This window comes from Lithobates pipiens, unplaced genomic scaffold (assembly GCF_037356315.1).
Source record: "Lithobates pipiens isolate NorthernLeopardFrog02 unplaced genomic scaffold, aLitPip1_a1.2 Scaffold_13, whole genome shotgun sequence".
NCBI lineage: Eukaryota > Metazoa > Chordata > Amphibia > Anura > Ranidae > Lithobates > Lithobates pipiens.
Genome location: NW_027507718.1, coordinates 423,011,826 through 423,038,428, shown reverse-complemented (window position 1 = coordinate 423,038,428; position 26,603 = coordinate 423,011,826). Strand labels below are relative to the sequence as shown.

At 42.7% G+C, this 26,603-nt stretch overlaps 1 protein-coding gene across 3 annotated transcripts in view; it reads left to right on the top strand.

Moving 5' to 3' along the window:
• LOC143975333 (toll-like receptor 1) overlaps positions 1–14,781 on the top strand; it is a 34,848-nt gene extending 20,067 nt beyond the window's left edge. For all 3 annotated transcript variants that reach the window (XM_077477642.1, XM_077477640.1, XM_077477641.1), the window contains one exon: positions 12,215–14,781. In XM_077477642.1, coding sequence (XP_077333768.1) covers positions 12,250–14,664 — 2,415 coding nt within the window. In that variant the 5' untranslated portion in view covers positions 12,215–12,249 and the 3' untranslated portion in view covers positions 14,665–14,781. The remainder of the gene's footprint in view (positions 1–12,214) is intronic.
• The last annotated feature ends 11,822 nt before the right edge of the window (positions 14,782–26,603 follow it).

Genomic DNA, 26,603 nt, shown 5'->3' with positions numbered 1-26,603 from the left:
ATGCCATTTTAGTCAAAAGTCTATGACCAAAACAAAATCGAATTTTGATGTCAAAATTAACACTGGTTATATATCACAGTGGTTCAATCTGTGTCTTTAGTGCATGTTCAAACCTTAAAATAGAAGTATGGGTTTAGGGGTTTTTCATCCATTTTACTTACCTAGGTGGATGCAGCATCAGTCAGATGCTGCATCTGTCCCCCAGCGCCTCTGCACTGAGAACGGAGCGTTCAAACATCACCGATGGCTCGGTTCTCACAGCTCCTCAAGTAGAGAGATGCTGACTGTCAATCAGCAGCTCTCCCCTCTGCTCCTCCACGCTCACTGAAGCGCTGAGCTGTACAGGGGTGGGAAGCGACCATCTCAGACTGTCAGCAGCTCGCTGAGAGGCTGAGACGGGTATCGGTTCAGGCACCTGGAGGATCCAGACTCCCATTGTTGGGATGACGCGGTGCCTGGACTGATTTCTGTCATGTCAGCAGAGAGCAGACTTCAGACCGCTCTCTGCTGAAAAGGGGTTACAGCAGAAGCCCAGCCAAAAGAGCTTAGGTTGGACTTCTCCTTTAACCAGTTCCCGACCAGCGCACGCCGTTGTACGTCGGCAGAATGGCACAGGCAGGCATATTGGTATACAGGTACGTCCAATCTTTAATGCTGCCCTGCTTGCGTGCTGGTCGGGACCCCCGTGAGTCTGGTCACGTGTCCCGCGGACTCGATCGCTGTGGGTATACCCGCGACCGTCTCACGGGGCAGCTGAACGGAGAGATGCCGTTGTAAACAGCATCTCCCCGTTCTGCCTAGCAACAAGTGACGCTGATCTCTGCTCCATGTGATTGGAGCAGAGATCAGTGTTCACTAAATGAAAGCCCAGCCCCCAACAGTTAGTAACACACCCTTAGGAACACTTAACCCCTACACTGCCACCCACTGGTTAACCCCTTCACTGCCAGTGTCATTTACACAGGAATCACTGCATTTGTATAGCATTGATTGCTGTATAAAGGACAATGGTCCCAAAAATGTGTCAAAAATGTCCGATGTGTCCGCCATAATGTCGCAGTCCCAATAAAAATCGCTGATCACCGCCATTACTAGTAAAAAAAAAATTATTAATAAAAATGCCATAAAACCATCTCATATTTTGTAAACACTATAACTTTTGCGCAAACCAATCAATAATCGCTTATTGCAATTTTCTTTACCAAAAATATGTAGAAGAATACGTATCGGCCTAAACTGAGGGAAAAAACATTTTTTTTTATATAAACAAAAAGTAAAAAATAATGAATTTTTTTCAAAATTGTCGCTCTATTTGTGTTTATAGCGCAAAAAATAAAAACCGCAGGGGTGATCAAATAGCACCAAAAGAAAGCTCTATTTGTGGAAAAAAAAGGACGTCAATTTTGTTTGAGAGCCACGTCGCACGACCGCGCAATTGTCAGTTAAAGCAACACAGTGCCGAATCGCAAAAAGTGGTCTGGTCTTTGGCCAGCAAAATGGCCCAGGGCTGAAGTGGTTAAAGCGTTTGTTATCCCAACATTTCAGATTCCTGATATGTGCCTGCGTTACCATGTACTTGTATGAAAAAGTTTGCTGTTCTCTTTGTATTGCTTCCTTTGTGTGAAATTACCGGTGTTCCTGCCAGTCCCTCTGCTTTCCTGACCACACTAAGCAGGATAGCACACCAGTCAGTTCTCTCAGTTCAGCTCAGTTTGCTGCTGCCTTCCCACCCCCAGCTCTTATGCAGCTGAGAATAGAGGGAATGTGATCACTTATAAAAAAGGGATGAGAAGGTATTAATTTATAATAATTATAACTTTAATACCATAAATAATAAGTTATTATGTTTAAATAATTTTTATTAAACTTTGTCATAGAACGAATTTAATACATATTGCTAATCAAACCAGCACACCTTCCGTATTTTTAAACACTGATGCAGAAAAAGCCTTTGATAGGGTTAACTGGGAGTACCTGTTCGCGGTTCTCCGGCATGTGGGACTGGGTGAAAAAATGATTAATTGGATTACCCAGATATATACTGCCCCGACAGCACAAATTAAAGTGAATGGGGTCCTGTCAGACCCCCTTTCTATTAAAAATGGAACTAGACAGGGCTGCCCCATGTCCCCCCTTCTCTTTGCCCTTTCCCTGGAACCTTTCTTATGCAAAATTAGGAACAATCCTGATATCCAAGGCCTGATAGCGGGGGGTGTCCAATACAAGGTCTCCGCTTATGCGGACGACTTGATGTTTTCCCTTTCGAACCCGGCAATATCCCTCCCAAATCTCCTCAGGGAATTTGAGGAGTACGGACGGATCTCTAACCTGAAAATTAACTACACTAAATCGGAGGCTATGGGAGTAGCACTCCCGCAAGCCGCCATGCATACACTCCACTCCAGTTTTAATTTTAAATGGACAACCGTGGCACTGACATATTTGGGGACCTTGATTCCTGCGAATCTTGACCATGTCTTTACGCTTAATTTTCCACCCCTGTTAACTAGAGCCCGCGCCCTGCTGGAGTCCTGGCATAAAGGCCTACACTCTTGGTTTGGCAGGTGCAACCTCATCAAGATGTGCATTCTACCCAAATTTTTATATTTACTGCATGCACTACCCGTCCTGGTCCCCGCCTCGTTCTTTCGACAGGTACATGGGATGTTTACTAGATTTATCTGGGCAAATAAAAAACCGAGACTGGCACGGACTCTACTATCCCTACCCAAACTCCACGGGGGTCTCGCAGTCCCGGATGTGAAGAAATATTACCATGCGGTTCATCTCGGTAGGATTATTGACTGGGGTCGCCACCGAGATTTCAAGCTGTGGACCCAGTTAGAACAAGCCCAAACGCAGGTGCCACTACAGGGAGCTATCTGGTGCTATGCACACCTCCCTAAGAATATGAAAAATCATCCCCTGATAGGGGTAACGCTGCGGGTGGGATCAAAGTACTGTTCAGACGGGCCGATATCCACGTCGAATTCTCCGCTCTATCCCATTCTGGGGAACCCTCGATTCCCTCCAGGAATGGACCGCCAAATTTTGTCGGCTATGTTTACTAGGAACTGCACACAAGCGAGGCATTTCCAGACGACTGGTGACTGGCCTTCTATAGAGATGCTATGTGACGAGTCGGGGCCCTACAAACTGGCTTTCTGGACGGCAGTCCAGCTTAGACATTTTCTTCGGGCCCTCCCGTCTCCGCAGCAGTTTGGTGTACCTCTGACTACATTTGAGGAGCACTGTTCGGGCTGCGGGGCACTCCCGAGGACATTGTCAACCATGTACAACCTCCTTATCGCCCCGGTCGATGACACTCATTTAACCTTCTTGACTAAATGGGGGAGGGAGCTGAACTGCACATTTACTTCGGGCCAGACTCAACGTATGTTAACCTTTGCCCTACAATCTACCATTTGCACCAAAATACAGGAAACTAACTACAAACTCCTGACGAGGTGGTACTTAACCCCTCAGGTATTGCACTCCTTCTATCCGAACACCCCGGCACTTTGCTGGAGGTGTGGTCTGGGGCAGGGCACATTGTTGCACATATTTTGGTCATGTCCGAAGTTGTCCCATTTCTGGTCTACAGTCAGGTCCATTACCCAAAAATTCACAGAATACCACGTCCCCGATGACCCGGCCTTTTTTCTCCTACATGATAATACCATGTCTATTAAAAAATACAAAAAGTCCATTCTGTGTCACCTGGTGAATGCTGCCAGGGCCTGCATTCCGCTTCACTGGAAAAGCCAGGCTCCACCGTCGGTGGCGTCCTGGATTAGAAGGGTGGAGGACGTTAGTAAGCTAGAGGACCTGGTGCTATCTGGGAGGCAACAGCAGGAAAGATTTAAAACCACGTGGGCTCTCTGGCATCAGTTTATTTTCTCCCCTGAAGGAGTTTCCCTGAGAACCCTGTGAGATAGTTTGTAACCTGTTCCAAGTGTATGACGCGGTATTCCGGACTCAACCAGATCTCTCTCTCCCCCCCCCCCTTTTTTTTTTTTTTCCCCATCTCCCTCTCTCTCTCTCTCTCTCTCTCCCCTAGCCTCCCCCAGCCTTCCTTTCTTGTGTGTCCTTGTCCCCATTGCTGTCAGACTCTGACTTCGGACGTTTGTTTGTTTACCGGGGCAATGGGGTTCTGGTGTGGGGGAGGCGGCTGAGAATTGGGTGTCTAGTGAGTCCATGGTTACTTCGCGCAAGGTGCCCCGGCCCGAATGGGCGGTGGTAGCCGGCATGATGATGAACGTGACCTTACGGGAACTCATGTTAATTTCAGATGTACTGTATGTAGGCTATGTCCGCCTCCCCCTCTATCTCTGTATTGTACTCACTGGGCACTTTCCCTTCCTTCCCCCCATGTATCCCAACTGTATGTTTATGTTATATGTGCACCCAGGTTGGGCATTGTTTAAATAAATAAAGTATATATTTGAAAAAAAAAAAAACTTTGTCATAGAACAAATAACAAAGATCTCAACATTTCATTGAGCATTGCACAATAGCCACAGTACATTATACATACAAAATGCATGAGGAATCTACCTCTTGTGATTTCAATAATAATAATAATAATAATAATAATTTTCTGATGTAAACTGAACCTTATTTGTTCTGGTGTTTGTGGTGTATATGACATATCCTACTGTGGTTCCCCTACCGTATACATCATATCATAGCCTATCGCCATGTGCATGCCCTATATCATGGGTCTCGGAATACAGCCCGCCCATTGGGAAACACCAACTTCCCATCCGACTATTGGGTGAGTCTGGCTTTCCAGGTCGAGGGGGGCTTCATCCAGACCTCATTAGATCTGAGAGAAGATAGGGAGTAGATCATAGAAGAAAGGAAAGGGGGAGTGCTGAGAGTTATTCCAGGTATCTGATTAATGGATCCCACACTTTATTAAACAATTTAATTTTATCGTGTACAATTGCTGTTAGTCTTTCATTTAACATAAGCCATGACATTTTGTGTTTAAGTTGGTCAAATGGTAGGGTTGCAGACCTCCAGTTTCTTGCTATTGTTTTTAGCTGATATGAATATGAATGTAAGAAGCTTTCTTTGGTGCTTTGAGGCTTCAGCTACCCTGCCACCCAGGAGTGCGTGCTTCGCGGACTTTGCCAGGTTAATCTGGGTGAGGGTGTATATAAAGTTGTAGACCCTGATCCAAAATCTCCTGACCTTGGGGCATGTCCACCATATATGATATGCTGTTCCCACCTGGCCGCATCCCCGAAAGCACCCCGGGGTGGCTCTGGGCATAAAAGTGGCTAGTCTGGCCGGTACCATATGCGTATTTGTAAAACAAAGTGCAGCGCTAAACGTGAAGTGAATGTGTATACAAATATCTGAAAATAGACAAACGTATATAGTGACATATATGGTGAAAATTATAAAGTCCCTTATGGTTTATAGGGGACTTTATCATTTTCATCTTAGAAGGGAAAAAAATTCCAATAATAAAAAGTCCAAATATGTGACATCCAATAAAATGTGAATAATGCACAAAAACAGTCTTTAAGTGAATATCCAAATAAAGATGTATAATCTTTATTTTATATTTTCAGAATAGCAGATTACAAGAAAAACAGAGAGCAACAAAACTGACAAAAGAAATGAAAGGAACAACAATAAGGGGCGTTGGGTTACATGCGTAGAAAAAGCCTCTGATACATTTAGATATCTAGCCTCATATGATTTCATCAAATTATACCCCAACCACAAGGGGGTTTGTGAATTAGGAACCATTGTATCCAGTCAGGGTTGCATTTTCATTTATAGGATAAAGCACCTCACGTGCTGTATCCAGCATGACCCAAAGTGAAATGGTGGGAAAAGAGGGGAAAGGGGGGATGGGCATACCTGAAACTGATCACCTAGCTTGACAGTTGGTGGTCGTTTGAGAAGCATTTTGGTGGGGTCTGATTTATCCATAATCCTGTCTAATGGTATGTTGCTTCCCCCTCATAATCACCTGTGCCTGAACTCTGGGCATCAATATCCTAAGCATTTTGCCGAAAAACTGTCCAGAATTAGGGGCATAATATGAAATGAAGGACACCAGTTGGTCATGAAGGTGTCCAACTGTCATAATATATCGGCCGTCTTTATCTTTACCTATAGTGACTTGCGTAAAAGGGGCCGCTTTGAAAAACAAACCGCCACCCCTCCTTTTTTTCCCGTCCAGAGGCCATGTAATATTGCAGATATTTGCTATTCAGATATCAGGAGACTGATGTCTCCTGCAGTAAAAGCACATCATCTCTTTGTGCATGATAAAATTGGAAAGCTTTGGTTCTTTTAGTTGGGGAATTAAAACCATAAACATTATGGGTGATGACTGAGTAATCAGTGGAGTATATCTTACCCATCGTGGTAGGGCAGAACACTCTTACCTTGTGTCACATAAGGAATTGATAGAGCTTCTAGGATAGGCACAATCAGCTTCCATATCAACCAGGACCAAGTTGTGATATTTGACCTTGGAGCCAGGACTCAGGATGAGGGGAGAGATTAGGAGAGAAAGGGGAGAAAAAAGACTAGTTGAATAAAAGAAAGTTGAACATTCGGCCTTAGGTCCAAATATTCTCTCTTAATAAACACTACTACGTTAGCATTATTCTGGGGCTCAACCCCGCCCGGATGAAACATCCGGAGATGTGTGTGCCAGGGTACCCTGATCCTAAGAGGATGGTAATCTCGCAAATGGGTGGCATGTGTGGCCGCCCTGACCCAAATAAAAGTTACCTATAAGTAGACAAACAGGTACTATACTATTACTACTATAATCATGTAAAAAAGTTTGGATGGCCTGCACCGGCCTCCCCCCACTCTCAAGGGCCGTGAGTCTAGGGCAGGTGGGTTCCCCATCAGTTACACCTGCCCCGCATCACTGGCCCCGGAGAGCTTTTTTATCCCCCCAGGGGGGGCGGGTACAGTACCTTGCCATCTCATAATAAAACTAGCGGCAAGTAATGAACAACAAACTTTAATCATTCAAGTTATAGATCAAGTTGTGCGGTGAACTGCACTGTTCTTGTGCAACAGGGGTGACTGAGTTGAATCTACTGTCCTTTGTAGACTTTAACCAGTCAAACTTGGAGAAAATTTAGCACTCCCCATTCAGGGGAAGTGGTGGCTACCATGTTCAGGTAATTTGAGAAGATTTTCTGGCCTGCATGTTCTTTCGGTCCTGCCACAACGGCGAGAGGGGACGATTCGCTTGGTGGGAGGAGAAGGGAGGATGTGAGTCCTGTGTGATGATCCCCAGGTTCAACAGTAGGTCTTCCCCATCTTGAAATGTTGTGAAAGAATGGGATATTCCTTTATATGTGAAAGACAACTTGAAGGGAAAAGCCCATCTGTATTTTATCTGATTCCTCAAGAGCTGTTGTAGTAAAGGCTTCAGGTTGCTCTGTTTTTGCACCGTAGAAGGGGCTAGATCAGTGAAGAGTTGAACAGGTGCTCCAAATAAGGACAAGTCCTGTATATTGCGTGCAGCAAACATCAACTTCTCCTTTATGTGGTAATAGTGAAGCTTGACTATGATATTGCGTGGTAAGCCATCCTGCTTCTGGGCTGTTATGACTTGATGAATTTGATCAATCTCCATTTGGTGCGTGTTTATATCAGGAATCAGTTCTATCATTAGTTCTCGCATGGCTCCTTCTAAGTCAGTATGGGTTTCAGGGAGGCCTCGTATACGCACATTGTATCTGCGAGACCGGTTTTCCAAATGTTCAATTTTAGTGTATGCCTTTTCCAGCCTATCCTGGTGATCAGTAATCATATTGGAATTCTGATTAACCTTCTTGACTGTGCTTAATCATATTGGAATTCTGATTAACCTTCTTGACTGTGCTGTCCATCTTGGTTTCAATCATCTCAAATCTTTCGCCTATACTTTGTATGTCCCGTTTGAGGTCAGTGATAATTATGGCACATGCTTTAGACAGCTCCTGCTGCAGCATTGTAGAAAAGTGTGCAAGTATAACACTGCATCTCCAGCATAGTGTGCCAGATGTGGTGCAGAAATGTCAAGGCTGGATTGACTAAAGAAGACATCAGTCATTTCCACCATGTTCCTATACATGGAGGACATTGGGCGAATCTGCAGGCTCTTGTATGTCCCTATATATGGCCGGTGATGGGGGCTCTGATAGGGACTCACACTGTTAGTCTGCATTCAAGTCTCCGGATGATTGAGAGGAGAAGGGGTCCCTGACTTGCTCAGGCAGAATTTGTTTAGCATCTTTCCTCTGAGATTTGTCCATTCCTGTTTCTGTGCCTGTGTTGCCTCGTGTTTCTCCCCATTTCGGTGCCATCTTTGATTGCGGCCTGTGTCCGGGGGAGGGCCATTGGTAATAGGCTGTTTGTATTGCCTTTTCTTGGGCTGACCTGTGGCCCTCCAGTTCATTACCACCTTGGGGTGTATATTGTTATGTCTCCTGTGGTTTGTCCCCAATGCCTGTGATGTATATAGCTCTTTTGGGTCAGAGCGTGTGGAGCTTGTTCAGAGCGTGTCCTTCCCCGAGATACCGCGCATGGGCACCAATAATAACTTTTTAGTAGATTTTTATTCCAGGAGTATATAATAGACATGTGCAAAGTAAAATATTTTGTTTCGTAATTTCGTTTTCGTCCGAAAACTTAATTTATTTAGTTACTCCCGAAATTCGTTTTTATTTATTTCGTTTTTCGTTCAAAAATTGCATTCGTCCGAAAATCCACATGAATTACGATCGAATCTGTCTTTGAAGGCTTATGGTGTCTGTCGAATGTATAAAGAAGATTCGATGGAGCTAGTATACAGCATACTTTAGAACCCTATTAAAGTCTATGGGACTCCAACGTTCAAAATCGAAAGTGCTAATTGTAAAGACTAATTTGCAAGTTACTGTCCTAAAAAGTGTTTGGGGACCCGGGTCCTGCCCCAGGGGTCATGTATCAATGCAAAAAAAAGTTTTAAAAACTGCAGTTTTTTCGGGAGCAGTGATTTTAATAATGATTAAAGTGAAACAATAAAAGTGTAATATTCCTTTAAATTTCGTAGGGGGGGTTGTCTATAGTATGCCTGTGAAGGGGCTCATGTTTCTGGTGCTTACAACTGTCCCTGCACAAAGTGTCATTTATGCAGGAAAAAAAGTCCTTTAAAATCACTCGCAGCTATTATGAATTGTCGGCTCCGTAATACAGAGAACACTCATTGAAAGTCATTGATAAAAAAATAAATAAATAAAAAAAGCGTGGGGGTCTCCCAAATTCAATTACCAGGCCCTTCAGGTCTGGTATGGATATTAAGGGGAACCCTGCCTCAAATTTAATAAAAAATTTGACGTGGGGTTCCCCCTAAATATCCATAACCAGACCCTTCAGGTCTGGTATGGATATTAAGGGGAACCCCACGTCAAATGTAAAAAAAATTGACGTGGGGTCCCCCTAAAAATCCATACCAGACCCTTTACCTGAGCACGCAACCTGGCAGGCCGCAGGAAAAGAGGGGGGACGAGAGAGCGGCCCCCCCTCCCTCCTGAACCGTACCAGGCCACATGCCCTCAACATTGGGAGGATGCTTTGGGGGTCTGTGACCCCTCAAAGCACCTTGTCCCCATGTTGATGAGGACAAGGGCCTCATCCTCACAACCCTGGCTGGTAGTTGTGAGGGTCTGCAGGCGGGGGGCTTATCAGAATCTGGAAGCCCCCTTTAACAAGGGGACCCCCATATCCCGCCCCCCCCCCTGTTTGAAATGGTAAGGGGGTACAAAAGTACCCCTACCATTTCACAAAGAAAGTGTAAAAAATAGTTAAATAAGACAAACACACTTTTGAAAAATTCCTTTATTAAAAATAAAAAAAAATAAAAAAAAGATTCCAGCGGTGGTAATCCACTCTTGGAAACGGAAACCTGCCTGTGTTACATCAGAGGGGTGCGGGGTCACCCATACGTCACAGGGAACCCCCGGGTTTCCCCTTGCGTCAGAGGGGGCGGGGTCAGGTGACGGGTGGCCCCACCCTCCGTATATAAGAAACGTCAGGCCGCTGGAATCCTTGCAGTGTCTCCACCTCGGAGACAGAAGAAGGATGGATACGCTGCGCTGGATGAGATGAGCCATCGCTGGAGAGATGACCGTCCGTCGATGGATAGCAAGAGTGGATTACCACCGCTGGAATCTTTTTTTTATTTTTAATAAAGGAATTTTTCAAAAGTGTGTTTGTCTTATTTAACTATTTTTTACACTTTCTTTGTGAAATGGTAGGGTACCCCCTTACCATTTCAAACAGGGGGGGGCCCGGGATCTGGGGGTCCCCTTGTTAAAGGGGGCTTCCAGATTCTGATAAGCCCCCCGCCCGCAGACCCTCACAACCACCTGCCAGGGTTGTGAGGATGAGGCCCTTGTCCTCATCAACATGGGGACAAGGTGCTTTGAGGGGTCACAGACCCCCAAAGCATCCTCCCAATGTTGAGGGCATGTGGCCTGGAACGGTTCAGGAGGGAGGGGGGGCCGCTCTCTCGTCCCCCCCTCTTTTCCTGCGGCCTGCCAGGTTGCGTGCTCGGATAAAGGGTCTGGTATGGATTTTTAGGGGGACCCCCACGTCAATTTTTTTTTACATTTGACGCGGGGTTCCCCTTAATATCCATACCAGACCTGAAGGGTCTGGTTATGGATATTTAGGGGGAACCCCACGTCAAATTTTTTCTTAAATTTGAGGCAGGGTTCCCCTTAATATCCATACCAGACCTGAAGGGCCTGGTAATTGAATTTGGGGGACCCCCACGCTTTATTTATTTATTTATTTTTTTATCAATGACTTTCAATGAGTGTTCTCTGTATTACGGAGCCGACAATTCATAATAGCTGCGAGTGATTTTAAAGAACTTTTTTTCCTGCATAAATGACACTATGTGCAGGGACAGTTCTAAGCACCAGAAACATGAGCCCCTTCACAGGCATACTATAGACAACCCCCCCCCCCCTACGAAATTTAAAGGAATATTACACTTTTATTGTTTCACTTTAATCATTAAAATCACTGCTCCCGAAAAAACGGCCGTTTTTAAAACTTTTTTTTGCATTGATACATGTCCCCTGGGGCAGGACCCGGGTCCCCAAACACTTTTTAGGACAGTAACTTGCAGAATCTTTTCTCTCTGTCAAATCTTGTTTCTCTGTCGAATATTTTCTCTATATAATCTTGGACTAATAGAGGTAAGGTTAGGCACATTCGACCACAGGTTCTATAGACAGCTTGTTATTGTCAGAGTCATGTCGAATCTCCTATTCTATATCGAACTGTTGTAACAATGAAAATGAAAATAAAGCATTTATTTATGTCGGATCTTTCATTTTTCGGATTCTGTGCTTTCGTTATCGTTTGTCAAAGCGAAAACGAAAATAGCTGAAATTCAGACGAAAATGCATTCGGATGAAAACGAATGCACATGTCTAGTATATAATGAGTTTGGAAATTCTAGAGACATACTTAAATAGTGTATTACAATTTAACTAAATCCTTTAGATTTTAGTTGACTAAAATGAATTTAGTTGACTAAAATGTAGGAGATTTTAGTAAACTAAAATACGATTGAAACTAAAACAATTCAGATGACTAAAACACGACTAAATCTAAAATACGGCTTTTTAGTCAAAAGACCATGACTAGAATTAAATCAAAATTTTATGTCAAAATTACCACTGTAGTCGACCTAAATGTCAGTTATTTATGGATACTTTAGAGTTTAATTGAATTATGTTATCTAATATCACTTAAAAGTCGTCATCAAAATTCCCTATATCATTGCATACAACCTAGATTTTCAGTAATGTAGAATTCACAAATAGGTAGAAAATTCAGCTTCTGCAGAATGACATCTAAAGCCCCATACACACCTTCAGATTTACCAAAAACATGTAGTGCAAGGGCCTGCCTGATTACATACACATTGAAACTCCTAAGATTTGACCTCATATTATATGGTTTTGGTAAATCTGATGGAAAAACTCAGCAGAAAATCTGATAGTGTGTATGGGGCTTTAGGCAGAAAGGGCATAGATACAAATCAGCTCAGGGCACTTCTGGCAATGCGGTGTCCAAAAGAATCAAGACTATCACTGTTGCCATTATAGACCAATATTTCAACTCTAATTACATAAGGATCACTGTTTTCCACAAATACTGATGGATTAATTCTTCACAGGTTCACAGGTTCTAGAACGAGGAACAACCAACATAATGAAAAAGAGCGCAATAACATCAAAAGTGTTCTGCCTGTCTTTGCTTCTGACATTCCTGTTTCTGCCCAGCAACTTTGGTAATGTATGTACTGGATCCCAACCACACATCAATCCATCTTTGGTCACCCAGCTGGATTTACGTCAGTGCAATATTCGCAACCTTCAAGAAAGTGATTTCAAATTACACACCAATTTACAGACAGTGGATCTCTCTCATAACCTTCTAGAAGAGATAGACTTTTCAGTGTTCAAGTTTAATACCATTCTAGAACATCTAGACATCTCACACAACAGACTACACATTATAAACTGTAGCTCAATACAATTTATTAAAGACATAAAACATCTAAATATGCCCTACAATAATTTTGAAACAATGGATCTTTGCAAGGAATTTGGATACTTGACAAAGTTGGAACACATTGGATTGAGCAGTAAAAGGATTAAAATAAATGATTTTGCAAATATTGCACTCCATGTATTTAAAAGTGTGTTTCTGGCACTTGAAGAATTGCAAGAATATTATCCTGGTAGTCTAAGGCTACTGAAGACTGAGAAGATACATATCATTTTACCTCAAATTATCCCCTCTCAAATTAGCAACTCTTTTCATCTTCAACTATTTTTACTGAATGATGCCTTTAATTCCACAATAACTCTGGAAATCTCTCAGATTAGATGTATACAGTGCCCTGTGGGGCAGATGGCTTTAATTACCAAAAACTCAAACGTATCAACTCTAATTCTTAGCAATTTTACAATGCCATGGAGTGCCATGAGTAGGTTTCTGGAAGGTTTCTGGAAGTCCTCAGTTAAACATCTCTTCATTTATGGATACACAGTCATAGAGGATTTTGAGTATGAACCTATTGATGTCTCGAAAGGTTCAATAGAATCTTTACACATTGAAAATGTTATATCTCTAGTGTTTGAATTTTATGAACATCCATTGCCCATTTTTTCAGAAATGTTTGTCAGCAATTTGACTCTATCCAATGCAGATCTTACATACTTCTTTTGTCCAAAATTACCTAGCATTTTCCAGTTCCTAAACTTTTCAAATAATGGAATTACCGATGGTATTTTTCAACAATGTAGATCTCTTTTAGTTTTGCAGTATCTTAACTTACACAATAACCGACTAGAGAGGCTTCAGAGCTTAAGCTCAATGACTTCAGCTATGGATTCTCTGCTACATCTAGATGTGAGCTTTAATTTTCTTTATTATGATCAGAATGTACACTGTGAATGGTCAGAAAGTCTGGTCTTCCTAAATCTGTCCAGAAACAAGCTAGCAGATTCAGTTTTCAAATGCCTGCCAAATAATATTGAAATACTGGATCTTTCCCGAAACCAGATAAAAAGTATTTCTAAAGACATTACATTGTTAAGAGCATTAAAAGAAATAAATCTTGCATTAAACCAGCTAAGCAATATACCAGATTGTAGATACATAAGCAAGAATTTGAGGGTCCTAAACATAGATAACAATGTTATATTCTCTCCATCGACTGATTTCTTCCAGAGCTGTCGAAATGTAAAAACAGTGAGTGCTATAAACAATAAATTTGTTTGTAATTGTGAAATGCGGGCATTTGTTAGCGCTATCCAGGAATTTAAAGGAGAAATGTTGGGGTGGCCATCATCCTATAATTGTGAAATTCCTGAAGAATTTAGAGGAATCATTCTTAATGACTTCCATCTTTCTGAGGTATCATGTAATGTATACCTTTTAATAGGCATTGTTGTAGGTTCAGTATTGATTGTGGTATTTTCCATAATTTTTACGTGTAAATATTTTGATGTACCTTGGTATTTGAAAATGATTTTCCAGTGGCTGAGAAGAAAATATAAGATACGGCAGGTTAATGTAGCAGAGATCCAGAACAGCAAACATTTTCATGCCTTTGTCTCATATAGCCAAAAAGACAGCGACTGGGTAAGAAACTTTTTGATGTCCAACCTTGAAAAGGATGATAGCTCAATAAGAATTTGTCTCCATGAAAGAGACTTCATCCCAGGCAAAGCAATTGTTGAAAATATCATCTGCTGCATAGAAAAAAGCTTCAAGTCTATCTTTGTCCTTTCTCCAAATTTTCTTCAAAGCGAATGGTGTCATTATGAATTATACTTTGCACAGCATTCATTATTTGGCAAGACATCAGACAACCTAATACTCATTTTACTAGAACCAATACCCCAATATCTTATTCCTGACAAATACAGTAGATTAAAAGCACTAATGAAGGAAAGGACTTACATGGAGTGGCCAAAGGAGAGAGCCAAACAAGGCCTGTTTTGGGCTAACCTCAGGGGAGCAATTCAAATAGACCTTCCTGTTCCAGAGGGGGAGTTATTTGAAGAGGAGACAGAACTTAACAACCATAGAGAGACTGATGGACATAACCTGTAAAGAAGAGCTGTAACAATGAACAAGATCGTTTGGCCATATAATTGCCTGTATTAAAAAGACTAAATAATGTTTTGTACAGATAATGAAGAATTAAACATACACATTTATGAATTTTAATGGCATTCTTATAAACTGTGGTTTGGAAGCCTTAGAGCACTAAAAGCATAAGGATGATGAATGGTGACCAGGCTTGGCTGTATAAAATTATGTGGTTATCATAAAAAAAAAAATTCTGAAGAGCAATGTTATTAGATAGCAGCCATATTTCATACTTCTCATGAAAAAAAGATACAGTAGTCTAAGAGCTCATTCATACTACCCATACAGGAAAATGATGGGTAGTGTCCTGTTGGCCTTTGGAAGGGGGGGGGGGGGGGGTTGCAGTGCACTTTTTTCTTTTTCTCATTGACTTTATAGAAATCTCACAAAGTGATATTTTATTTATTTCTATACACTGAAATTCAGAGATAGAGAACTGGGGTGCTGTGCGAAAAAGTGTAGAGATGCTGCAGATGTCTGCACAACAATCTTATGCTGCTTGCATAATAATGTGAAAAAACAGGGCCCCTTTCCCACTGCAAAGGTAAACTGCTCATTTTTAACTAGATGATAATGAATAAGGTGATGTACTTACATTATCCCTCGCTACCTCAGCAACCGGCACTCTTATCTGTAGCCCAACACTGTGAAATATGAATGGGCCCATGGCATTCTCTGGAATGCCTGCCCTGCAATGTATGGGGTGATGTGATCTGCTGTGACTGAGGTACTGATCTCAAAAAGAGGAGGGAGCCTACTGAAGTGAGGGATAGAATAATTATATCCCCTTATTAATCTGTACCTAAGCAAAATGTGCAAGGAAAATTGCCCATTGCAAGGTAATTCAGAATTCAGCCAGAGGTGACATTCCTGGCTTAGCACTGGAAAGAGCCTTTCAGTGCAATTTCTACTTTACATATTTACTTTCTTTCAGTTGAGGCAACCAAGATCCTGGTTTTTAATTTATCAGTGCCCTTATCTTTTTATTTCCAACACAGAGGTAATAAATACTGTACCAAATGTAACAGTTTGGACTGGACTTAATCATTACCCAGATCTTCTATCTGACTTAAATATTTTGCTATGTATACAATCTTATGTCCTTTATAAGTATAATATTTAATTATGCTGCACGATACTTCTCACACTCTGTGAGCTTCAAAAGTATTTGTACCTAAATTTTAAAAAAATACACACTCTAACAGCTTCCCAAAGCTGTCATTGTAATGTCTTAGCATGTCTCTTATAGCATTTTAACTTTTGGATCCAGTTACACAACCTGCAATTATTCCTGGTTTTGTGTTTCGGGTTTAACTCTGGGATTACAGCCAGAGCTGTGTAACTTTCCATTTCTGCCAACAAAATAGGTTAAAAAAAAAAAATGGAAGCAGCTGCTTTACATCTTATTTATTTCCGAACTACTGTATGTGTATGCAGTTTTAGACTCCTTTCACACTGGGGCGTTTTTCAGGCGCTTTAGCATTAAAAAAAGCGCCTGTAAAGCGCTTGTAAGAAGCCTCATCTGCAATCCCAATGTGAAAGTCCAAGTGCTTTAAGAGCCCTTTCGCAATGTCAGCGTCCGACTAGCAGCGCTTTACCAGCGTTTTTCGAGCGCTATTGGGGAGCTTTTAAAATAATAGATAGATAGACAGCTAGATAGATAGATAGACAGACAGATAGACAGATAGATTAATAGATAGATAGGTGGATAATAGATAGAGAGAGGGAGAGAGATAGAGACCTGGGGAAGGTGAGGATACTGCATATGATGGCTGTAGGTGGGACCCCTCATGGCACACATAAATGCTCCTGCAGATTGCTGGGTGAATGGCACAGAAGAAGCAGAGCACCCCCTCCCCCTCCCTCCACTCACAGATCACAGCGGGGGTAATACAGTACAAGGTATGTGGAGGAAAGACACTAAAGGAGCAGGGCACCCCCTCCCCCCACTGTCTGATCACAGGTCACAACAGGGGAATACAGTACAAGATATGTGGAGGAAAGACACTGGCAGAGCAGAGTGTCAGATTACATTACCTTGCTCTTGCTTCATGGAGCCTCCTTTCCACTGGCACAGAAACCGAAGGTAACACAGCTGCCAGGGGACAGCACCGCCCAAGTTCTACGGCAGTGCTAATGGTCAGCTAGGCAGAGAGACAGAAGGCTGCCCCAATGATAGTGGAGAGGCGCTTAGCTGTGCGCCACAAAGCAACACATAACCCTGCAAATGTAGCATCTTGCCTGCAATCACTGGATTGCAGTGACATGACACTTCCATAGTGCACTATGGCCGGCGCCCATGCACAGTGAACTTGAAGAACTTTTTTTTTTTTTAAAGGGCCCTTTTTATTTATTTATTTATTTTGTCACTAGCTATTGTTAGGTGTGACTACTGCAAGTCACCTATTCATCAAGTTATGTTACCGTTTCCCAATTGTTATTAGAGTTCTTATCTAAGCAATGAGACACGGAAAGAAGTTCTCAGTATATCTGCTCAGAAGATCGCACCCAACTCTGAGGTCCTTTATTAACACAGCTCTTTTTATACACTAAAAAAGACAGGCGTTAAAAATGTTGAAACAAAACAACTTCCATAAAAGGCAATTTCTAAGTGTTCTGCTTTTAGAGTTGATGTGGCAGATGACCCTTACGACATGGTTTCCTCCTATGTGTACGTGACTGCACCCATCCGGACTTAAGGATGATGTGTCTTTAAGTTACTGAAAATAAAACAGACGATATAAGCATTTAGTGAAACATACTGTCAACCATCTTGGTTTCTTATACCTTGATCCTCACAATTTCCCCCTTTGACATCACCCCTCCCTCTTACCCTGGGTCCACCTGAACAAGTTCTAGTCGGCCTATGTCCAAAGTACTCTCCCTGACCGCGAGTTGTCAGAGGGGTATACACCCATCCCCCTGGATAGTACCAACATCTAAAATTCAGGAAGAGTGGCTTTTCTGACAGATGGGTGATGTCAAGGAACCAAATCCACCTATCTTATCCAACTTATCAACTTACAAAAGTTCCATCTTTTCTACAGCATTTACCTTGGCTTTCTTGCAAAAGCACATGAGCAGTTTAAAGCACGCATAAAGAAGAAATACAAATAAAAGCACCACTATAATTGTCATCGCTGCCTTCTTAAGCCAAGAGAATAACCCTGAGAAGCTAAAAGTTCCATCAAACGGATCCCAGTCACGGCCAATATTACGGGCCTTCTCCTGTAGATCCTTTACTTCCGTGCGGTGTCGTGCAATGATGTCATAATAGTCGGGTATCTCGATGCTGGTGTTATGTATCCAAGTACAACATTCATAGTCTTCTGTAGCCTCACAGAGTCCTGTTAATGCTGCACTCATACTTTCAATTGCTAACTCATGTAATTCTATTTGTTTTGTGATGGCTCTGGTCTCTAGATTTAACTTAGTAATGTCATCAGAGTTTTTCTCCAAAATATCATTAATTATTCCAGTATAGTTATTTAGTCGCTTCATTAAGTCTATACCCCATCCTGTCCAGGACGGGAACCAAGCCCATGCCATGTCCTGCTCTAAGAATATTTCTCTCTTGCTACGATATCTGAGGGGATATCTGGGGTGCATACTAGCTTCTAGTAGGTGATCACCTCGTTCATCACCCACTACTCTCATTACTGGTACCAAACTTGCGAGGTAGCACCATCCCTGAGCCCTTCTAGGTATCCAGGTATAACACTTATCCCCACAACAGATGTATATATTGTTTCCTAGAGGTACTGATCTTGAACTGATATTATTTCTATAACGAGAGGTGTATCCATAGAGGGATAAGTTGGATACTAACCACCTAACATTATTATCCACAATGTTAGTGAGGAAGTCAGATAATGTTTGGTGTGTGCTGGAATTACTGGGGTAGAAGCTTCCATTTAATACGACAATGGACAAATTAAACTTGCTGTCTTGGCATTCTCTATTTCCTCCCGTTGTGTTCCCTAAGTTGAAACACCAGGCAGGGGGAAAGGCGAGACCATTTGATTTAAACATTACTGTCTTGCTGGTATTTGTTCCAGTTATGTTAATGCTACTGTTAGCAAGGTCAGTATAATTTATAGGAACTGCCATCAGTGGTATGTTTGCTGTACTGGGGTGTAATTTACTGCAAATCCAACATTTCTCATATCCTGACTTCCGAGCATAAGCATATTTAAACTTCAGTAATAACATTTTTTTAGAAAATCCTTCATCCTTGTGAATTTCATTCTGTGAGGTAACCAAACTATTGGTCAGGATTACTGAAACAAAAAGAATAAAAAGATACATGTTGTCATTTGCCAACTGGCTCCTTTTTACAGTGTGAAGCGTGGATCCAGGCTGCTTTACCCTCCAACTTGACCGATGTGGGAGTGGTCAGCAGTACTTGATATGGTCCTTCAAACCGTGGCTCTAAAGCTTTTCTGGTATGTTTCTTTACATAGACCCAATCTCCGGGGCTCAGCGAATGAGTGCCTGCTATTGAGTTAGGGTCTGGAAGAGAAGAATACACACTTTTGTGGATCTTAGTTAGATGCTGTTGTAATTGTATCACATATGCAGTCAAACTATCACATTGCAATTGCATACTCTGTGGAAAGTATAAACCTAGTCTGGGTGCATTCCCAAAAAGTATTTCATATGGGGATAACCCTGTTTTTCCCGTTGGAGTATACCTTATGGAGAACAAAGCTAAGGGTAGGCATTCAGGCCATGGTTTATTTAACTCCTGCATAGCTTTTTGTATTTTTAACTTTATTGTCCCATTTACTCTTTCTACTGATCCTGAACTCTGTGGGTGGTAAGGGGTGTGGAAACTTTGTTGAACCCCTAACATAGCCATTACATTCTGCATGATTTCTCCTGTAAAGTGTGTTCCCCTATCTGATTCTATGGTTTCAGGAAGACCAAACCTAGGTATTAACTCTGTGATCAGTTTCTTCGCTGTGGCTTTCGCTGTAGCTGATTTCACTGGATAACTTTCTGGCCAGCCTGAAAATAAGCAGATGCACACGAGACAAAATTCAAATGGGCCGCTCTTAGGCATTTGGATATAGTCAATTTGCAGTCTCTGAAAGGGATACTGGGCCCGAACCTGATGTTTACGTGGGGTTTTCACTCTCTGTCCTGGGTTATTTAACAGACAGATTTGGCATGCAGCACAGTAGTTCCTTGCAGTACTACTGAATCCAGGGGCTAGCCATCCTTGGCTTACAATCCTATACATAGAATTGGAGCTGACATGAGTGGGCAAGTGGACAGCCGCTGCCATTGCGGGGTATAGAGAGGCGGGTAGACATATTTTGTCTCCCTCTCTCCATACATTGTCAAGGCCTGGTGCAGCTCCCTCCTTAACCCAACGGTCCTTCTCAGTAGTCCCTGCTTGTTCCTGTAGTTCGATCAGCTGCTGCCATGTGGTTTCGGGCATACTCACCTGTACCGTGGCTAAGGTCTCAGGGCTTACTTCCCCTAGAGCTGCCTTCTTTGCAGCTAAATCTGCAAATGCGTTTCCTTTTGCCTCAGTTGTTTTTGCGCTCGTGTGTGCCGCTATCTTCATAATGGCTACTCTTCTAACTTTTTGAAGATTGTTCAGGACTCTTTTGATTCCTTCACCATGTTTAACAGGTGTGCCTGCAGCTGTAAGGTAACCTCTAGCTTTCCATATGTGACCATAATCATGTGCAACACTGTAGGCGTATGCAGAATCAGTGTAAATGTTCCCTTCTTGTCCCTCTAAGTGTTCTAAGGCTTTTTCTAAAGCTGTTAGTTCCGCTTCCTGTGCAGACATGTGTGCTGGTAGTGACTTTGCCTCAATTACCTGTGTGTCCGTTACCACAGCATAACCTGTGTGATATTTACCTTTGTCATCGGCAAATCTACTACCATCTATGTACAGTGTGTGTTCTGCATTTGCAATGGGTGTGTCTGTGACATGTGGGAACCCCGTGGTCTCTTGTTCCATAAGTTGAAAACAATCGTGTTCATCAGATGTTATGTCATGAAATGAAAGTGTGTCAGAATCCTGAGTTTCTTGTGCTGTGTCTTCACCATTACTCCCCCCTGTCAAATCTGTCTGTAAGGGTAAAAGTTGTGCTAAGTTAAAGGAAGTGCATCGCTGGAAGGTAACATTGGGAGGTAGGAGCAAGGTGCATTGCAGACGCAGCTGCCTCGCCATTGATATGTGTTTTGGCTGAATTTGTGACAAGATGGCGTGTATGTCATGTGTGGTATGTACCACTACAGGATTGTCTAAGACAATTTCTGAGGATTTGTCAATGATAATTGACACTGCTGCGACTGCTCGTACACAGGACGGTGATCCTCTAGAGACAGGATCGAGAGCCGCTGAGAAATATGCTACCGGCCTTTGTTTGATGTGTTGTTGTGTCAACACCCCTGTTGCGTGTCCCGTGATTTCAGCAATGTACAAATGAAATGTTTTGGTATAGTCAGGGATCCCGATCGCAGGTGCCGAAATTAGTAACTTTCTTAAGGTGCTAAAAGACTTATGACCTGCTTCTGTGAGTACATAGGGTACTATTTTCAAGCAATCATATAATGGCTGCATCAGAGAACTGGCATGTGGTATCCATTGTCTACAATATGATACTATTCCCAGAAACATACGAAGTTGCTTAAAGTTGCGTGGGACATTCATTTGTCTTATGGCCTGGACTCGTTCTTCAGTGAGGTGTCGGGTACCCTGGGATATACAGTGGCCCAAAAAGACAACCTTTTTCTGGCATACCTGTAACTTAGTTCTATTCACTTTGCACCCTTTTTCAGCCAGGAATTGTAACAATGATAGAGTGGCTTTTAAACAAGTATCGTTATCCGGACAACATAACAATAGGTCATCTACATATTGCAACAATACACAAGTGTCAGGTGGTTGCCATTCCCTCAACACTGTCTGTAGGGCTTGCGAGTATAGAGTTGGCGAATGCGCCATCCCTTGCGGTAGGCGTGTCCAGGTCAACTGGCGGTTTTTGAGACGGAACGCAAACCACGGTTGACATTCCTCCGCCAGGGGTACAGAAAAGAAAGCATTAGCCAAGTCTATAACAGTAAATGAGGAGCTATCTGATGGTACTTCTGAAAGTAAAGTATGCGGGTTTGGTACTAGTGGCGTTATTGGGGCCAATATTTTGTTTACCGCCCTTAGGTCTTGTACCATTCTATACTTTACTGGGCCATCCCCCAATGTCTTTTTCTTGACTGGATACAATGGGGTATTGGCTGGTGACTGTATTTCTTTTAATGCTCCACTTTTGAGTAGAGCCTCCACTTGTAGTTCTATAGCTGCTTCCTGGGGCGCACTGAGTGGGTACTGTTTCTGCTGGGGGAGAACTGCTCCTGGAATCAGCTGTAGAGTAACCGGGGGTATGGGCAAAAGCCCAACGTCTGCTGGATGTGTTTCCCATAGCCCTCCCGGAAGGCTAGACAGAATTTGATCTATTTCCGGCGAGGGTGTATTGGACGGTTCTGGTTCTTCTTCCAAGCATTGTATTTTATTACAGATTTCTATACCCTCTGGGTCATCTCCTATTGCTAGGGTGACCATACCATCTGGATGATAGGTAATGTTTGCTCCTATTTTCTGAAGAATATCTGCTCCTAATAAATTAGTAGGGGCTCCTCTGGAAATCAAAAAGCGTGACAAAAACATGTGATTCCCTATTTTTACTTTTAAAGGTTTAGTCAGTGGGGCATCGGACAAAAGACCGTCATAACCACTTATGGGTATGGTGTCACGGGAGGTCATGTGTGGAGGGACTACTGAATCAGATAATAAGCTGCGTGATGCTCCTGTGTCAACTAAACAAGGAATATGTTTACCTTCCACCTTCATCAACATGTGGAGCATTTTATTCTCTGATTCAGCTAGGACTGGGGCAAGTCATGCGGTCGGATCGTCCCTATCGTTGGTACGCCTCTGTCTGTTGTCCCTCGTGTCTCTGTCCGTGTTTCCTTCCTGTTCGTCTTTTATTCTTTTCCTACAGTCTCTTTTTATATGTCCCACCTTGTTGCAGTAATAACAGGTAAGAGGTTTACGGGAGGAATTCCCTCCTTCATTGACCCGGGCAACAGTGTTAATTCCCGGTGTCCTTCTGGGTTTAGTTTCTGCTAAATCAGCCTCTATGCCTTGTGCTTTCTGCAACAATGTTCCTCTGTCCCGTATGGCTCTCCATTCGGGAGTACATGCCTTCAGTTTGTCACCTATTTGGGGTACTAGTCCTTCCATAAACTGTCGATTGAAAGCCCTAATGGTGACGGGTAAGGCTAAATCTAGACCTTCGTCAGCCATCATGCTTTCCATGTTGAGGTAAAATTCTGTAACAGTCTGACCTGGGGCCTGTTTTATGGGCGCTGTCGAACCCCTTTCCTGCTGTTTCCTTTGGCAAAATTCTCGTAACTGATTAATAAACAGGGGTCTAGAGTCTATATGACGGGGGTGTACTCCTGGTGGATTTGTCGCTGGATCCCCTTGTGGTCTATGTGGAGCAATTTCATTCATAAATTGATTAAACATTGTTAGTGTCATTTTATGTCTACACAAATCTTCCCCATCTTGCCAAGCTGCTTCATGTGTGTCTAGTAATTGTGTCACGAATCTACAGAATGCGGCAGGTTTTGCTACGGGATCAGGAGCATTCTGTATTAATGCCATAAGAGTGTCAGCCGACCAAGGTGTCCATGTCCTCAGAACGACTTGTTGAGTCACTGTAGGTGGCTGTCCTGCTTGACCCGCATTTGGATTATTTACTTGTATTACCCTAGTCCGACTGTGGACTGGAGCTACGGACTCTGGTCTTTGAGCTCCGCAATGTACACATTCCTGTGCCCAGTCTGTATTTTGGGTACCGCATACTCGGCATACCCATCCTCTTCCTCTTAAGTAAGGATAAAGTTTTGGTCTTTCGTTACCCGGTGTGGTAGTGGTATAAGGAGGTGGAGTACCTTCCGTTTTTACTCCATCCTCGGGAGCAGAAGGGAGACTCTTGCGTCGGACCTTCATGTCCCATCCACCCTGTTCATGACAATACTTCCATCCCTCCTCTTTAGCCCTGTTGGAAACCTTAATTAAACATTGTATTTGTGATACCCATCTGTTCTGCAGGACCTCTCCCTGTCTGTCTCTCTTTATATTCTCCCAACCTTCTACACTTAGCCCATTTTCTCCATCCATTCCAAATTTCTTGAGAACCCTATTCGTGCCCTGTGCCTTGTCCTTCCCATACAACATTGTAATTATGTCTTTAACAGCATAACATTTCTGAGATTCCTCCTGGGGTTTACCATGTGTCTGGCCCATTTTGACAGTCCTGCCTAGGTGGCGTTTGGATCACTTACTAAGTGTCTCGTTGCCTTCTCCTCCTAGGGTGCCAAAATACTAAAACTTTGTCTGGGGTACTTATTCTGAAACCGAACTACTTTTACACCCCAACCAGATAAATGCGACTACTAATACAACAGAAACAATAATCACAATCATCACCTGTAGGTGGCCAAACACATATGACTAGATCTCCGGGACTTTGTGGAGACCTTATTCCCTTCCCTTTAACATGGAATTTCTCAGCAATCGTTTCTTATTCCTGCTTTATTGAGGCAGTCAGGACTTATACTTTCAACCCGTTTTTAGGCTCATGAATCAAAAAGCGTATATCAAACTTAAGTGTCGGACCCCCCAAGTACTCTTACGAGTTAAGGGCGCATTCCGTTACTCATTGGGATGATATATGTTTCAATTCACACCATACAAACAGGGCTTATCTCAGTCACAACAGACAGATGACAAGGAGACAGACAAGAAACAACGGTAACATAAGTCAAATATTAAATTCAAGACTCGCTTACTACAGAGGTTGGTATTACCTGAAGAACAATACAGACAGATCGGGTAGGCACAAATCTAAGAAGCACAGAGTTTATAAGAAAATAAAGCTTTTCTTACCTGCGCAGGTTTTGTCTGTGGTTCCTGATGTGCCCGACCTCTTCGTTCCGTCCTTATGTTCGTTCGCCTCTTGTAGTTTCTTTAGCGATGTCCCTGTTCGTGCGCCAGAATGTTAGGTGTGACTACTGCAAGTCACCTATTCATCAAGTTATGTTACCGTTTCCCAATTGTTATTAGAGTTCTTATCTAAGCAATGAGACACGGAAAGAAGTTCTCAGTATATCTGCTCAGAAGATCGCACCCAACTCTGAGGTCCTTTATTAACACAGCTCTTTTTATACACTAAAAAAGACAGGCGTTAAAAATGTTGAAACAAAACAACTTCCATAAAAGGCAATTTCTAAGTGTCTTCTGCTTTTAGAGTTGATGTGGCAGATGACCCTTACGACATGGTTTCCTCTTATGTGTACGTGACTGCACCCATCCGGACTTAAGGATGATGTGTCTTTAAGTTACTGAAAATAAAACAGACGATATAAGCATTTAGTGAAACATACTGTCAACCATCTTGGTTTCTTATACCTTGATCCTCACACTATGGACGGGCCGCCACTGAATAGTTTCCTCTTTTTGCTGTCTTATCCTCCTTCTCTGTCATCTGCTCCAACAAGAAGAGCCATGCTGAAAACGTGTGTATTGTGTGTGAGTGGGGCGACACAGCTTCCATAGATAACAAAACACAATGGCCAGCACAGCTCTGCACCCCAACTTGTAGGAAACATTGCACTATTGTCCCTACATGAGGGAATTGTGAAAGGCTAGAAGGCAGCAGGACAATGTGTTTTATGGTCATAACGGATTGATAATGGCAATTACTTGTGTGAACTAACAGAGTTGTTTCACAAACAATTAACCTCATATTGAACATAAAAGCAAGCTCAATTAAAGAGGAAGTAAACCCTGATGAGTTTACTTCCTCTTTCATTCCCTGCAAAGGTAAAGCATAATGGACTACTATGCCTCGCATAGTAGTCCATTATGTGTCACTTACCTAACACAGGAGCCAGCGATGTCACTGCTGTCCCGTGTAGTCCGGCGCATCCATCTTCTCGGTGGGTCTTCGCTGCTCCGCCACTGTCATTCAGCGAAGCCGCGATGACGTCACTCCAGCGCATGCCCACGGTAGCCGCCACGCGTGGCATATTCGCCGTTGACAGTGCCACACTCAGTGCCCCTGCGCCGTAGACATCGGTGTCTGTCTTTCAGTAAATATCTCCTAAACCATGTAGGTTAATCTAGGCTTACCTGTAGGTCAAAGTGTGTTGTAAGGGTTTACAACCACTTTAACTGAGAGTATAGTGGTTAGAGAAGTAGGCTTATATATGTGAAGTTAAAGGTTCTAATCCAGGTGACAGTGTATATGTATATTTATTTTTTTTAAATATGAGATAGTGAGGGCTTAAATTGTATTTTATCAATATATCCAAATTGATTTCAAGGCATATTAACAAAGACACACTGATATATTGAGCATACAAAGTTGTAGTATATGCTGGCTACTATAAATTAGAGAGTAGAGATTTAGAAGAAAAAACGGTGTATATATTAGGGTGATCAGATGGGAGCATTAGGGTGTCATCTTCAGTTTCCCCGGGGGCGGTTCACAATTTCAGGAGACTGGTCATAACAGATGGATCATAGCAATTGCTTGTCTGGACTAGTACAGTGGTTTCACTGAGAATTAATCTCATATTAAACATAGTGGTGCGCTTGCAGGACACTACAAAAAGTCCTGCTAGCAGCATCTTTGGAGCGGTGAAGGAGTGGTGTATACACCGCTCCTGCCCATTGAAATCAATGAGGCAGCACAGCTATACCGCTGGCAAAGCGCTGCAGGTTTTAACCCTTCCTCGGGCGCTAGGGGGTAAAAGCTCCTTGCTAGCAGCCGAATAGCGCCACGAAATTGGTGGTTAAGCGCCGCTAA